This window comes from Halyomorpha halys, unplaced genomic scaffold (assembly GCF_000696795.3).
Source record: "Halyomorpha halys isolate HHAL.00 unplaced genomic scaffold, Hhal_1.1 Scaffold2460.1, whole genome shotgun sequence".
NCBI lineage: Eukaryota > Metazoa > Arthropoda > Insecta > Hemiptera > Pentatomidae > Halyomorpha > Halyomorpha halys.
Window position 1 is genome coordinate 93628 of NW_027106513.1, and position 16017 is coordinate 109644.

The following is a 16017-nucleotide window of genomic DNA, read 5'->3' on the forward strand; positions in this document are numbered from 1 at the left end:
TCTACTGATAAGAGAGGCGTTGCTATTTACAACACGAGGGAGGTTTCAAAAGCCTAGGTCCAATACTTATGTGATTTCAATATATACAAAACTGAATTGTTTATTCCATGCCAGTTATTATAATTCAGTTTTTAGAACAGAGAAATCTACAGAAATGAGTGTTGCCGCATTAGAAACAGCAGTCATAGCCAGTAAATTCAGAGGAGCTCTTGTCGGGGCACTGATTGGTGACTGTTTTGGAGCTCCTTTTGATCATGATGGAAAAGTTTCAAAAGTCATTCTTCAGAAATATTTCGACAAGATGGAAGATCCTTCCTTTAAATGTACTATAATTTGATCATATTAGGTACAATTTTTAAAGCTCTGTGTTTGCAATTAATAACATTATGATGATTGCAGCTCCTGCCAAAAGCTATACTGATGACACAGCTATGACCAAAGCTTTAACAGAATCACTTGTAACTCATCACTCTCTCAATGAACTAGACTTAGCTAAGAGGTTGGTTTTTAATAACTTTGGGCTATAAAATTATACATGTATTTAAATAATATAAGTCTCATATTTTTAGATTGGTTGGAAATTATTTCTCCATCAAAGAACCTGATAGAAGTTATGGTTCTCAAACTACAACAATATTTCATAAGCTGAAAAATAGCAAATTTGATGATATCTGGCTTCCAGCTAAAGAATTGTTCAATGGTGAAGGATCTTTAGGCAGTGGTGGTGCCACAAGGATTACACCTATTGCTATATTTTGTTATTCCAATTATGATTTGATGTTAAATTTTGCTGAAAAATGTACTAAACTCACTCATACACACAAACTTGGTGTCAATGGTGCTTTACTACAGGTACAATTTTAGATCAATGTTCTCTTTGTTATTTTTTATTTATTAGATGCTAGTTAAATTTGTATACTAATCTAATTTTATATCATTAGAAATTCGAAATAATTATAGTGTAATTTATTTTAAATGATATTTGAAATAAAACCTAGGTAATTGATTAGAATACCTACAACTCACTAGTAATAGTTACTCAGAAATTGGAATAGACTTCCAAGATCTCTTGATAAGCTATAGCTTTTCAATAGCCACACTAACACAACCTCTTGGTAATATTATCACTGATGCTAGGTATGTTTAGAGACTGTTTTTATTGAATCATATACGTAATTGTTATGAGTTTAAATATAATGACAGTGTTCCTTTTGAAATTTGAGTAAATAGAAGTTGATGGCTATGACCTATCTTAAGCTTTTACAGTGACTCAGAAATATTATAATCACTTTAACAATAAGTTTACTTTGTATTTTAACTAAATTAGGTAGATAAAGAAACTTTTTATTTAAACTGATAAGCAAACTTATTGTTAAAGAACTTATTATAATTTTTGGCCACTATTAAAGCATTCGATAGTAAATACTAAATAAGGTTATAGCCATCCTTATTTAGAATTTCTCTTTGTAAACAAATTATTGTTAATTTTATTTAGTTTGGATGTTGTTGACCATAGCTTTAACATACGGAGAAGTTGGTGAGGAATGCAATCAATAAAGAGGACACTAATTATCAGGCAAAATTATTTATTTGTGCCAACATTTTGACTTAAATTTCTTCATCAAGAGAATATTGAGTACAGGAGCCCAATCCACTCAACATATGTCTGTAAATGATTTTAAATATTAATTTCTACCATGCTTAACATGGGAACACATTTCTGGCAGTCCTAAAACTCTTATATATTTGCTAATTAGTTTAATTAATTAATGAATCAGGTCTTCTTTTTTTCTCCCATAACTCCTAAATGGTAGATCCTGCTGAAAAAGTTATAGTATAACAAATATAAGAGCATTAAATTCTGTGTCAAATGAGCACAATTACTTAATAATTCGGTCAAACTAGTTATATGTTATAAACCATTCTTAACTGAAAAATTACAATTTTTGCCATAAATTGAGACATAGTACTGTTTGTGAGCCCATAGAAACACATTTATGGTGGTCCTAAAATTGTTATTCAGCACCTAATTTATTTGATAAATTAACAAATTATGGAATTCGTCTTTTCTTGGTTATAAATCATAAACAGTGGATCCTAGAGTAAAATTTATTATAAAACAAATAGATGACATCAAATTTTGTGTTAAATGAGTATCATAGCTTAATAATATGGACCTCATAGTACTTCAGGCCTGCCATGGGAGCCCAAGGGACAATGGTTGGAGCTTAGAGGGTGATGGTTATCACTTTACCAAATTATAAAGTCATGGACCTCCTTTAACGCAGAATTTAGTGTTTTCCAAATTGTTTTACTACAACTTTTTCTCTGGGATCCACGTTTGGGATTTCTAGGAGTAAAGAAAGGCTTAAAATTTTATAATTTGTTGCTTTACCAAACTAATTAGGTACTTAGTAACTTTTTAGACATTCGTTTTCATGTTGATTGTGGACTCATATATAATCCTATATTTCAGTTTTTGACAAAAGCTGAAACAAATGTCATATTTGGGTTTACAACATATGAATTATTAAGTTATGGTACTCTATAGACGCAGAATTTCATGCAATGTGATTTGTTGTACCACAACTTTTAACCAGGATCCATCGTTTATTAGTTAAAGGTGAAAAAAAGGATACCTAAATCATTAATAATTAATCACCTAATCCATTAGAGTTTTAGGATTACCAAAAATGTGTTTGGTAGAAACTATTTTTTTAATTATTTGCAGAAGTGTGTTTTATAGGTTGGATCTGGGTCCTATAATCACCTGAGTGGAATCTTCTACTTTACTTGTGCTTGGATTTCTAACTAGTTCCCCTGATGATGGCTTCCAATTTAGGCCAAAACTTTGGCACAATAAATATTTTTTATCTTTTAGGTACTTATCAATTTTGTTCTCTCTACTAATGTCACATCCTCACCAACTGCTCATTATATTAAAACTCACTTGGATTAGAATCTTCTACCGAGTCACCCTGATAAAGACTTACAATTTGTGTTCCATTCACTGACTACAATGTTCCGACCAACTTCTTATGTTAATTTTATACATTATTGTCAGCATTCATTCATCCCCTTTGACTGACTCTGCAATGATGTCATGCTAGAAATGAATTTTTATATTGGAACAGAAATTGTCTTGTATTTTTTTTTTCTTTTTTTTTTTCCATTTTTATTTCAGGCAATTGCTGTCAATCAGAGTTTCTATTCTCTACCCAATGTCCCCTTGAATGTTGATAAATTTGTTACTGATCTGATCAATAAGATGGCTGATTTGGAAAAAATTGAATCAGATAAGTATGTTTTTGAAATCAAATCTAAAACATTTGAATTAAATCTTGAAATTTTTTTTAACCAATCAGCCTGATCCAAAGTTAATAATATATTTACAGTTTATAATATATGTAAAGTTAATAATATTCTCCCCATTCCCTGCTTTTTTTTTTTTTTAAGACTTGCTGGATTTCTTATTTATCTAGATACTCATGTTTATTAAATTCAGAAAAGGTTTGTGTTCTATTAATAATATAAATCCAAATAAAATAATTAAACAGTTAGATGTATGATTAATTCTGATTAATCCTGTGGAATGCTAATTGAATTTTATGATTTTAAAAAGCTTTGGTTTGAAAATGTATTTAACATTGTCAACATTAACCAAGAACACTGCTTATATTGCAGTAGAGGTTACTGTACTACATACTTTACAGAAGAATCAGTGATATATTGGGTTGTAAAATTAGTTTGTAACGTTTTTAAATATTACAATTTAATCCTCTTTGTTTATAAAATCATATTTACTTGGTCAATAATGTTTACATATTCTAAAAAAAGGATTAGTTAAGGTGCTTTTATGCATCAGTTTCATTTTTTATTTCGAAAAGGAAAATCCGCTGCACAGACAGTTGACAAAATTTGCAGTGTGTATGGCGATGATGCCTTAGGATAAAGCACCATCCATACGTGGTTTGCTTGGTTCAGAACCAGAAATTTTTACTTGGAAGACGCAAAGCGCTCAGGTCATCCTTCAATTATTGATGATGATCAAATTCAAGCATTGGTCACTGACAAACCTCACTGTACGACACGGAATATCGCAGAAACGCTTAACATATCCCATACAAGTGTCTCAAATCATTTGTATCTCTTAATCTTCTTAAACTATCTTCTTTATGTTACTTTCATTTGAACAGTTCTAATAGTGTTCATGGTACAACATTGGAAAACTGTATTTTTGCTTGACTAATTACTTTTCATTAAACTATATTATAAGAAAAACTATAGTTAATTAGTTTTAGATTTATATTAGTTACTATTTTATTATAGTTGTATTTTTCATAAAACTAGGTTGCAAGAAAAACTATCATTTTATTAGTTAAATGTAGTGGGAAGAAATGTATTCACTCAACTATAACTAGTAATTGTTGGTGGGATTTGGAGCTTTAAAAACAGACACTTTTGACTTTAAAACAAAACATCCCAATAAAATGACTTTTATGCAGACATGTAACAATAAATTTGTCTATATTTCTAGTACAGTTGCATAACTGAAATATATCATTTTGATTAAAAATATCAACAGCCCTTCAAAAAAATCTATTTTTTTTTTTATACGTACCTACTGAACTTATCCACAAGCCTGATTCAAACCCACTACTATCTACTTTGGATATCAAAATCAAATTATTGTGATAATTTTTTTTATATATAAATATATATAATGAAACAAATGTTTTCTTTATTTGTAATGATTAAATATGGGCTCATTTCTTTACCTATTATTGCTATCAATTATATTAGAAATTATCAAAGATATAATTTTAATTTTTTTTTTTTTTAATTTTCCTGGCATACACTGATAAGTTCTGTTATCAGAGGATCTCTCCTCTTTTGACCAGTGGTCCCCAGATGCCAGGGGTGCCACAAGAGAATGCTACTTAGTCAATATATTACAAAAAAATTATTACTTTCAATAATGAACCTTTGTAATCTAACATGAAAAATAAAAACCCCTTCAGGTTTTCATGGTTTTAGTCGCGATTTTTTTTTTTTTTCAGTCTAACAAGAATGCTGTGGCAAAAAAAGTGTAAACTGCTACCTTAGAATATATACAATGGCCTTTACTATTGCTCACTCCTCTGCCTAATTATTAGGTTAATATTTAGTTGTTTCTCACGGCAATTGTCCATTCATAGCCTTCTATTACTCGGTAATTAAGTTTACTTTTCAAATTAGTTTTCTGTTGAATATTACACCTAATTTTGTCTTTGTGTTTGTAGGATTTCTGTGGAGAATAGTCTAATAGTTGCATTCTCAAGAGTTCTGTTATAAGTAAAAATTATGAATTTCTTCTTTCATTGATAAATTATACCTCCTAAGTTCATCAAAAATAGTAAATCTATATGTTTTGATAAAAAAAATCAATTCATCATTCTTGAGAAATCTTAGCTCTGCAATAGTTTTGAAGGATACTTATATAATTTTTTCTAATTTCTGTTGTCGGATATCATATCAGTGATAAATACAGAGACAGAGAAAATATTATTTCACTTATATTTCACATCCACTTCTTTATTGTATAAGTTGAATATATATTTTCTTATAAAAAAAAGTATTTTTTAATTGTAATGAAATATATTTTGGATCTTTAATAAATTTGTTCCCAAATAAGTGGCTTAAAAACTTTTATTTTATTTTGAGTTATTTTATAGTTTTTCTTCCTATAAATGTAAGTATATACTGTATAGTATATAGTGTAAAGATCTACTGTGGTCATTAGAATAAAGTAAATTATGAGAAACAAGAAAAAAAATGTATTCAACAAAAGAAGACAATTAGCATCTATTTATTATAAAAACAAAATAAAACACTATTCCTCTTGGTTTTCTTGAAGCAAATAATATTTCAATATTGGATATTGTGATGCCTGGATCATTAGCTTATTTTTCTCCTCTTATTGCAACAACATGAGTTGTATATAGCCTTTAAGTAGTCTAATAAGCTATTACAATCATTAAAATGATACGGAAATTCAGAGTTTGATTTAGATTCTATAGAATATTTCTGATAAAAAGGATTATGCTATTAATAATATACCACTTTTTTTAACAAAACAATTAAAGTCAGTTCTTTTTCCTTTTATTATTTTGATATTTATTTACTGTTATATTTCTTGCATAGTTACATTTTTGTTTGCAGTGTATACCTTAAAGAAGAAGAACCAACCCCTTACAAGAATCGACTTGAAGAAATTCAACGACTTTTAAAAAGAAATGAAGTGGATGATGATGAAGTGATTGCAAAGCTTGGTAACAGTGAAGAAGCTCTCAATTCTGTTCCAACTGCTTTGTATTGTTTTTTAAGATCTGAAAAGCCAATAAAAACTGTTAAGGTATTAAAATTGATTAAAGATTCAATGTGTCTTATAGTTTTTCTGAGTCATGTTGTATGAGTATTTGTGTTATATCTTTCTTCATTAAATTTTCTATTAATTCCTTTTTCTGTATCCTCTTTTTTTTTTTAGACTGAAAATAAATTCAGGCGTGCAGTCCAATATAGTATTTCATTAGGAGGTAACACCGACACCATAGCTTCAATGGCAGGAGCGATTTCAGGTGCTTATCATGGATATGAATACATTAATAAAAGTATTCAATCTCATTGTGAAAAAATCAAAGAAACGATAAACCTTGCTGATCAATTATATGGTATTATTAAGTAAATTGTATGAAAAAAAAAATGGAAAAATTCATGTAGCATAAGTAGTGGTACTGATAATAAAGGCTGAATTATTCCCTGTCTTATTTTTTTTTTTTTTATCTCCACAATCATAAGATGTGTCTTAACTTCTAACTCCAGGTGTATAAATAAAATTGTTTGCCAATATTTTATTCAAGTTCCTCGATGTAATTTGTGGCTTATTTATAAAAGGTTATCCCTCAGATATGGTCTAGTTGTTATGCTAATTATTACTTGTATTTGATATCTTTCAACTGTTTCTTTGTATAGATATTGACTATAACTGCTTACTTAGTAATCCTGGAGACTGACTAACCAATACTTATCTGGTATTTTCAAAATATAATTTACCTTTCAGTTAGTTTCCAAAATCGATTTTTCTTTATGAAATTGTTTTCCAATTTGAGATAATTATTTGCAATGGATAAGTCCCATAATAATAACTTCTTCCTAGGCACTCAAAATAATTATTAATTTTTATCTCAAAAGAATTTAAATTATACTGTAATTTTTATTTTTGTAAAATAAAAATCTCATCAAAGTTTTCATTTAATTTTTATTTATCAAATCTTGTAATATTACTTGTGATAATAACTATTTTCCCAAAATATTTTCAGAATAAATATTAGAAAAAAATTGTTCAATTTTAAACAATTTTTATTTAAACTATAACAAAAAAAAGACAAAATGAGTCACAAAATAAAAAATAATAGTAAGAATAAGTCTCTGTGAATAATATATTGTTTCATAAAGAGCGCAAAGTAGAAAATGAATAAGGAAAAATATCCTTTAGAAAAAAGAAAAGAGAAAACCTTCAGCACTAAGACAAGTACATTTTATTTAATTATATGTATTCCCTGTGAATTATCTGGATTTAAGTTATAACTGTAAAAAATTCATAAAGTTTCTAACAAAATATTTATTCTTAATGAAGTTTGAATTAAAATTTAATTATTATTAAAATGATTTTTGAAAGTAACAAACATCCATTATATTCACAAAATAAGTTTTAAATTTTACAAATAATCACACACAAAAAAAAAAAAAAACTTTTTAGGAACATCTGTAAGAAATAAATTTCAAAGCACTTCAGGCATGCCAACATTTAGCTGTAATGTTTAATAACTCACAACTCAATAGGTTGGTCTATCGGATTCAGCAACATTGTTTGTCCACTTTTTATATCATATCATACATACAATTTATTATTGTAGTTAGTTATTTGTATTAAAATGGATTGTGTAAACTTAGAAATAAATTAGTTCAGAACACTAAAACGTAAGACAAATAGAAGTAACCCATAGTCATTAGCTAATCACATTTAATTGTGTTATCAAAGTCAATTTATCATAAGAGTTACATACTCATTGCTTTGTATTTTATATTTAAGAATAAAATGAACAATAAAGCTTATTATTTATCAGTTTTGTAATATTTAACTAGAATTTATCACAGCAGTTATCCCATAAATTAAAAATAATGCAATAATAGTTTCTGTGAAATTTATTGTAAAAAAGAAAATTATGACAAATCCTACTCCTCTTTTGTAGGAAAGAAGTTTAATGATTTCATCAACATCAGTGTCCTGAACTACCAATTGAGAATCCAACTTGTCAGAACTAAGGGGTCCTAATAGTGAATATCAAAAGAAAATTAAATATTTGTCTCTCCATTGCCATCCTGGGCCCTGTTTCATTATAAAGTACAAACTAATACTATTAGTCTTGTAGATTTATCTTAATTTAATTACACAGACTTGTACAATAGTAACTTGTACTTTAGTATTTTTTAATTCCTGTAATATCACTAATAGTCATCCCGATAATGAAAAAAATAAGTATTAGTATTATTACCACACTAGTTTCTACACTTGTACCATGAACTAATACTATTAGCTTTCATTATGAAACAGGGCTCTGGTCACTCTCCAGTCTCTTAAGAACTGTCATTTAGGCCAAGGAGTGACAAATCAAACATTTTCATATTTTCACTCAAGAGAACCTTCATATAAAAACAAAGATAGGCTTATATTTAAATAGGTTCTAAAATACTATGAAGCTATATAATATACAAAATATGGGTCTTATTGAGTACTAGGGTGTGGCCAATAAAAAAAAACACAGTTTTGATTCTCTTTCACGTCTTGGAACCAACTGAAGAGATTAAAGATGGAAAGGAAGATCACCTGTATTCTGCTTTCTTCTAGTGTGTCCTGATTATCTTATCACAAAATCTTCCTTTGTAAGGGTATATTGGAGGGTCTTTGGTGGCAGAGGTAAAAAGTATTACACTGATTGGTGTGTTCCATAAAAAATCCAAATTATGTTTTATACCAATACTTGAAAAAATGTTGAAAATATAAAAGCTTTTTTTTTTTCTTGGTTTACTCCAAAAGAAACTGATACCATTGACTTGTAAAGCCTCACTCTGAAGTTTGTGACAGAACAAAGATTATATAATTCATAATTAGATAACAATTGATGATCAGAACATCAAAGTGAGAAGGCAATGTTGGTCTCAAGGAGGATAATAATAGAAAATAAAATCATTCAGATTCAGACGGTCGACCATTCTTAAAAATCCTACAACTGAAATACCATTTAATGGCCCTACCCCATGTACTATATCTTTTTGGTCTTCAACCTCAGGAAAATGTTCTATGTCTTTCCAATGGTTTTCTGTGGACTTTCTTTGTGATCAATTATCCACAGGAGGATGTTGCATGCTCCCTCATATGTAATTTTTTTCTCCTCATTTAGACAAAAAAATGGATTTACATATTTTATTCTTTATTTATGTAGAAAACGTATATGTGCGTGAGTAATTTTTCCTTGTTCTCTGCTCTGAAAATCCCACATATATTAGTTCCCAAAATTCACTATGTCGTTAAAATGTTCCTTTCTTCTTCAACATTTTGATGGCAACAATTTGCGCAATGCACACTATTCTGGGCACCTGTGCTGGTCCAAACTTTATCAATTGAATGAACTCCTAATAATCGAGATGACCTTGAGGTTCTTCATCGTCTCATAGCATGATGAAACATAATTTCATTAGCCTAAAATTGTAACTTTTTGTCTAATAAATTTAATTTTTATTTAAAATTAGCCTTGGTAGCACACACTGCTAATTTAAATCAACTTTTTCATATTTTCAATGAAAGAGTTGCTCTCAGAATAGTCTTAGTACCATTCTTTTTAAATTTAAAAGAGAAGAAAAAGCTTGGATGTATCGTCATTCAACTAAACGTTTTTATTACTTTATTTTACATTCAGATTTAGCCAGTACCATCTCTGGTTTGTTCTCATAATTTGAGTAAATGTACATAAACGGAGAGATATCATGCTAAAAGCATAAATAAATCACAACGGTAGGTTGTTTTTTCTGATAGTAGAGATAACAAGGCTTAACTTTTTTAGTGAGCCTAGAGCGGGAGTATTGAAGTGGTGCTCGAGAGAGCGCACGGGAGGTTATCTATTGTTACTATCAGAAGGTTATTGATACTTCTTTGAAATTCCGAAGATACTATCGGTATCTGTTAATTCTGATAATCAGTTTTAATTCGAATTTTAATGTGTTAGATATTTTAGATTTAAATGGTTCAATCATAACTGTCTACATTCTGTTTTCCTATTTAATTTCGTTTATAATCGTGACTTGCAGTTTATTGAAAGTTAATATTTTGGCAAAATGCTCTTTTGCCCAGAAGGTGTCAAAATAACTGATATTTGGATTCATCATGGGATATCAGATTGTTTTTTTGACACTGTTTCAGCAGCTATTTTAGGTCTTCATATATTTTTATTTGGAACAGCTCAGCTATGGATGTACAAGAAGTATGGGTCAAGAATCTCTTTACAATCTCTTCCAGCATCATGGCTTTATATTCTTCAGATGTTCTTAACGATATTTTTGAGTGTTATAACACTTGTGAAATTAATGGTGCATATATTTTTCCTAAACCATGGAGAAATATATGGATATTTGGTATGTTCTACATTATTTAATTGCCCTTCTTTGATGAATGTTTCTTAAAACTATACATTGCGTTATTTTATTAAATTGCATTTTGGTTTCTAGATTTTCTCTTCTGTTGTCATGTTTCTGGTATACCCCTTTACGGCTGTCTTAATAGTAGTTGAACGAAATTATTTATTACCATCTTTACCAACACGAGGCCATGGCTTAGTTCTTCTGCTCTTTTGGACTTTACTTTTTATCTGTGAAAATCTCATGTTTATTAATCTCCATAGAGAAGATTGGTGGACTCATTTAACATTGTGAGTATTGTGTTTTCCTTTATGAATTTATAGACATTTTGTCTTATGCAATTTTTATTCCTTATTATTTATAGAAAACATCAACCTTGAGCTTGTGTCTCTTGAAAAATGCAAGGGTCATCAAATCCGTTAAAGTTTTTTAATTATATTTTACAAAAAATAATTTGTGAATTAAATAAATAATTATTCTTTTAATGAATACTACTAGAGATAAGTGATGAACCCTTGTATTGACGATTTATTGAGTTTTCATAATCATTTTTTACCCTTAAAGAAACCCTTAAATACCAATTTCCATAGTAACAGACCCCCAGAAAGCGATATGGTCCTACTTCACTTTTGAAATATTTACTTAAAATGAAAGAGGTGACTTAAGATAGTTGAGATAAATAGAGCAATATTTAAAAAGTGTTTGTAACTTTTAACTTAAATATTGTCATGCTGTTTTCCAATTTCAGGAACTTTTTTATTTTTTTCTCCTCTTCCCGTTTTAAGCAAATATTTCAAAAGTAATGTAGGACCGTCACTCCCTGGAGGTCTACTTAGTGGGGCGGGTCTGGCCGAGAAGGATTGCCTTTTTTGTGTCATGATCTCCTCCTGTGAGATTGTGACATGTACATCGACCAACCTACTGTCTATAATTGCATGTTAGAGAAGTCAGATAAGTAAGGTTACCATAGAGGGCAGGTTTCATACCGTTTTACAATTTCAGGCCCTTTTTAAATATTGCTTTGTTCTGTTTAACTATCCTAAAGTCTCCTCTTCCCGTTTTAAGCAAATATTTCAAAAGTGATATTGGACCATCACTCCCTAGGGGTCGTAGTTTGGCATGATGAACCAGCACAAAATATATTGAAAGTTGAATTGGAAAAGAAAACTATCATACTCTAAATTTGGTGGGATTACAAAAGTGTTGTATATTTTGAGCTGCTTCTAAGCAACCAAACACCACCTCAAATATTTACTGTCTATAACTTTTGAAAGTGTAAAAGCAATCTAAGAGAAGGTCAGAATTGGCAAACCGTAAAGGAATCATGTTCTACCACGACTATGTGAAGCCTCACACATCTTTAGCTACATGTACAAAATTATTGGAGCTTGATTGGGAAGTAGTGTCACATCCCTTATATTTCCCTGAACCTGTACCATCAGATCATTTATTTCCAAGTTAACAGTATTTTATAATGGAAAACGTTTTAGCAATAATGATAACCTCAAATCACACTTGGTTGAGTTTTTTTGCTGTCAAAGACCAGAAGTTCAATGAGTGCAAGATCATGAAGTAACCAGAAAGATGGCAAAAGACCATTGAACAGAATAGAAGATATTTGACTGATTAAAGTTCATTTTTTGTTTAGAAAAAATCTAGTTTTATTTCACAATTAAAAACTGAAATTACTTCTTTGCCAATCCTATAATTTAAAATCTTCTAGTGACATAAAGCAAATTTTTAAAAATAAACCACTCATATTAGGACTTAAGTCACACAGAAAATACTAGAAATTTCTGATTTTTTAAAATTAGCTATCCAAACTCTATTTTTTCATTATTTCTTCATTACTTTTTTGTTTTCAATTAAAGTTGTCATAAGAATAAAAATGGCACAAGCAGTAAGTTTTGCTCCTGCTATATTTATTTAGGCAGGACTAAAACAAATGTACTGCTGTTGTAAGTATTTGATCTTTGACAATATGGAAAATCTGTAATCAACGATTGCTACTGCTATCAAACATTAGAGGGAGATATATTTTCAGTGTAACCACACCTTAATACTTATTAAAGCTCTTGAACATAAAAATTCAAAAAGTAATTAGTAAATCAATATTATAAGGTTTTATTAACTTTGTTTCAGACCTCTGGATAAAGTGCAGATGGCCCTTTTTGCTACCAAATATGTCACCACACTTATTGTATTTGTTTTGGGTTTAAAAGCTCCTGGAATAATGACTTCTCGGGATTACTTCAACTTAAATGCTTCAAGCTACACAATTCAGGTAAGTTTTTATAAATGATGATTTTTATTTGAAGTTTTACTAATAAATTCCAGTACGCCTGTTAATTGACCTTTTCTGGATCAAATAATATTTTCATTTATTGATCATTCTGAGATTGTTTGATGTTCTCAGTAATTTAATGTGAAGCTAAATATAATTTAAAAAGCCTTAAATTGTATTAGGGCTGCCTAGACTACAATTAATGGTTCGATTGTATAAGATATGATGAGTGGACTGTTTAGGTGATATAATTTTAAAGGATTGCACAGATTATCAACATTAAATTAAAATTATATTTAACAGAATAAGAAAATATGAATGTATGTCTCTGAATAGATACTGCTTTGTATCTGACTTGTTCCAAAAAAGAGGTGTCGCCTTCTATTCCTATTTCTCATTGGTGATAACTTACAACATCCTGAGGCAGGGTAGAAACCCACTGCCGATCACACACGGTCTACCGGTCTTTACCTGCCTTAAAACCTGTTACACCAGGTGTGAAAACTATTGTGCAAGACCAGTGTGGTATAAAAACACAGGTGTGAAGTGTCCCTTGATAGATATTCCACCTCGGCCAGTTATTGGAACATATGGTAAAAACTTTAATAATATCGATAATTGTTAATACCTCAATACATTGAAAATCACAGGTAAAATGAATTAAAAAGAAAATAGAATTTGGCTAAATTAAATTAAAGAAGTTTATTTTAGAATAGACAACTTTGTTTTTAAGTCAATCAAATCTCTATTTTCTGGATTTGAATCATATTGTACACTTACTTGATGTAAGGTAATTATTCTGTTCCAGTTTCTTCCTTATTATCAGATAATTAGTCTGCTCCATTTTATTCCCTTCTGCTTCTGCTTGGTCCAGGTAGAGCCTTACTCTATCTGATCATTCTTAAATGCTGATTAAAGAAATTAACAGATGAAAAAAAAGAATTAGTTCACTGATAGGATACCTTAATATGAATGACCGACCCTGTGCAAGGTAGATCTTCACTTGTTTCTGACTGTCCTTTGTCCAAAACAGTAGCCATATCAGTGGTGTAGATGGTTAACATATGATTGAAGATATTTAATAAAGAAAGTGGAGCCTCTTGGGTAGCTGACATGACTGCTGACTCATTCCTCTCGCCACAAGTTCAGATAGCATTTACTTCAGGTGGAGATGATTGGCAGATGATAAAAGAATTAGTGGATTTAAAAATCCAAACATTCTAATTAATCAATGTTTCTAAGTTCGATTCTCAAAATAAAAAAGTAATTTATAGTAGTTTAATTTCTCTCGGATCACCAAACATGGTTTACCAGTTCAAAAATATTTCATTTACTCTAAAATAAACATGATCCTAACCGGCTAGAATACTTCAAACAAGCTGTTAATCATTTATTTTATTTAAATCAGACAATTCAGAAAGATTAAGCAAAATTAACTTCAAATTTTATGAGTTGTATTTTACCAACATATATGTACTATATACTATGTACATTACTCAGTGTACATAGTAATCTTTCTTTAAAGCTTTTAATCATGACTTGATTGAATAATTGTCAACTAACCTTGCTTTAAAAAAAATCATGTTGATACTGGCAGAACGTATATTTTAACTATTTCTTTAATGGTGAATAATCCATTGTTTTCTTTTATTTATTTAACATATTCAGTACTCACTTACCAAATCAATTATTTATAACTTATTCAACTCAATTGTAAGAGAAATGGTATTTAATACCATCATTCACATTTCAATTAAATTTCACGTATTTATTGTTTTATTTATACAAATACAAATCTTAAATATTCATTAATGTCACTGAATGCAACATTAATCCATCGTCAACTCACTTTTTATGCTACAAAACTGTAGTCTAGTCTCCGTTTTCTATATCAGTTAAATTGTTCAAAGCTTCTACTTTATAAACTTACACACCAAAGTTTTTTTATTTCTTAAGTTATGCTAATGTTTCATAACTTCTTCCAGCTAAGAGCCTTTTTCTGTTGGTTGATAAACTTTGGTTACATATATTTTCATAAACTTACTGTGTCATCTTTGTGATTTGTGATTACCACCTTCTTTTTTCTAATGATAGTTGAAATTAATTTTGAGATTTATTGTATTTTGTCTGTCCAAGCTGGTAATTGGACACAAGCTATGCTAAACTGGTGTATAGTTGAACCTTCTTGGTATATTTGAGCCAAACCCCAGAATTTATTATATTAAATAAATAATTTGTTTTTTAAGAAAATATCGAAGGCCATGACTATTTTCTCTTTATATCCAGTTTACCTTCTTTAAAGAATAACTGTAAGATAATCAGAATAAAACAAGGAGTTGGGGAAGTTATCTGTGATGAAACCCTCTAATTAGAATTGTCATTCAATAAACCGGTCAGCAACAAAATGAATTCATATTTGAATTATTGCGAAAAGGACTGTCGGAATAACTCATTTAAAAAAAGTAAATAGTAATAAAAAAATATATTTATCTTCCCTCTGTATCTAGTTATTATTTATTTGTTATTATTTATTTATGTTTTTTAACACTATAGACATTTTTTATTTTTAAAAATTTAAAACCTGCCTTAGAAAGTCTATAAACCTACTTCTAGCAAATATGTTTTCATATGTACATATTATAAAAGTATTATTTATGATGCCTTATTTAATATATCACTTATTATGACTAAAAGATGTTATCCTATATTTTAAATGTACTTACTAAGAATTAATGGATAATGCTCTTAAATTTATGTAATTATGTGTTCTAAGGGCAATAATATACTAACTTGGAACAAGTTCCTTGATTAATGAAAATTTTCATCACATCTTTTGAGCCACTTTGAAGCTGATTTTACAAGTTTGTAGGTGGATTATTTACTACCATAATCTAATGCAATTTTTGGTTTGAAAAAATAAAAAGTTATAAAATTTAAAATTGGGTTGGTTCTGTTGAAGAGCTCTCTCTCTCTCTCTCTCTCTCTCTATATATATATATATA

At 29.2% G+C, this 16017-nt stretch overlaps 2 protein-coding genes across 2 annotated transcripts in view; both read left to right on the plus strand.

Annotated features, from left to right (window-relative positions):
* Window positions 1-10: 10 nt before the first annotated feature.
* Window positions 11-6803, plus strand: LOC106691530 (ADP-ribosylhydrolase ARH3). The gene is made up of 6 exons (XM_014437323.2): window positions 11-323; window positions 400-499; window positions 570-852; window positions 3185-3300; window positions 6202-6394; window positions 6527-6803. The coding sequence occupies exons 1-6, from the start codon at window positions 155-157 to the stop codon at window positions 6722-6724; spliced, it is 1059 nt and encodes a 352-aa protein (XP_014292809.1). The 5' UTR covers window positions 11-154; the 3' UTR covers window positions 6725-6803.
* Window positions 6804-10156: 3353 nt separating this feature from the next.
* Window positions 10157-16017, plus strand: part of Hmt-1 (ABC transporter ATP-binding protein/permease Hmt-1) — a 20358-nt gene continuing 14497 nt past the window's right edge. Inside the window, exons 1-3 of the mRNA XM_014437321.3 lie at window positions 10157-10728; window positions 10822-11021; window positions 12874-13015. Coding sequence (XP_014292807.1) covers window positions 10432-10728; window positions 10822-11021; window positions 12874-13015 — 639 coding nt within the window. The 5' untranslated portion in view covers window positions 10157-10431. The remainder of the gene's footprint in view (window positions 10729-10821; window positions 11022-12873; window positions 13016-16017) is intronic.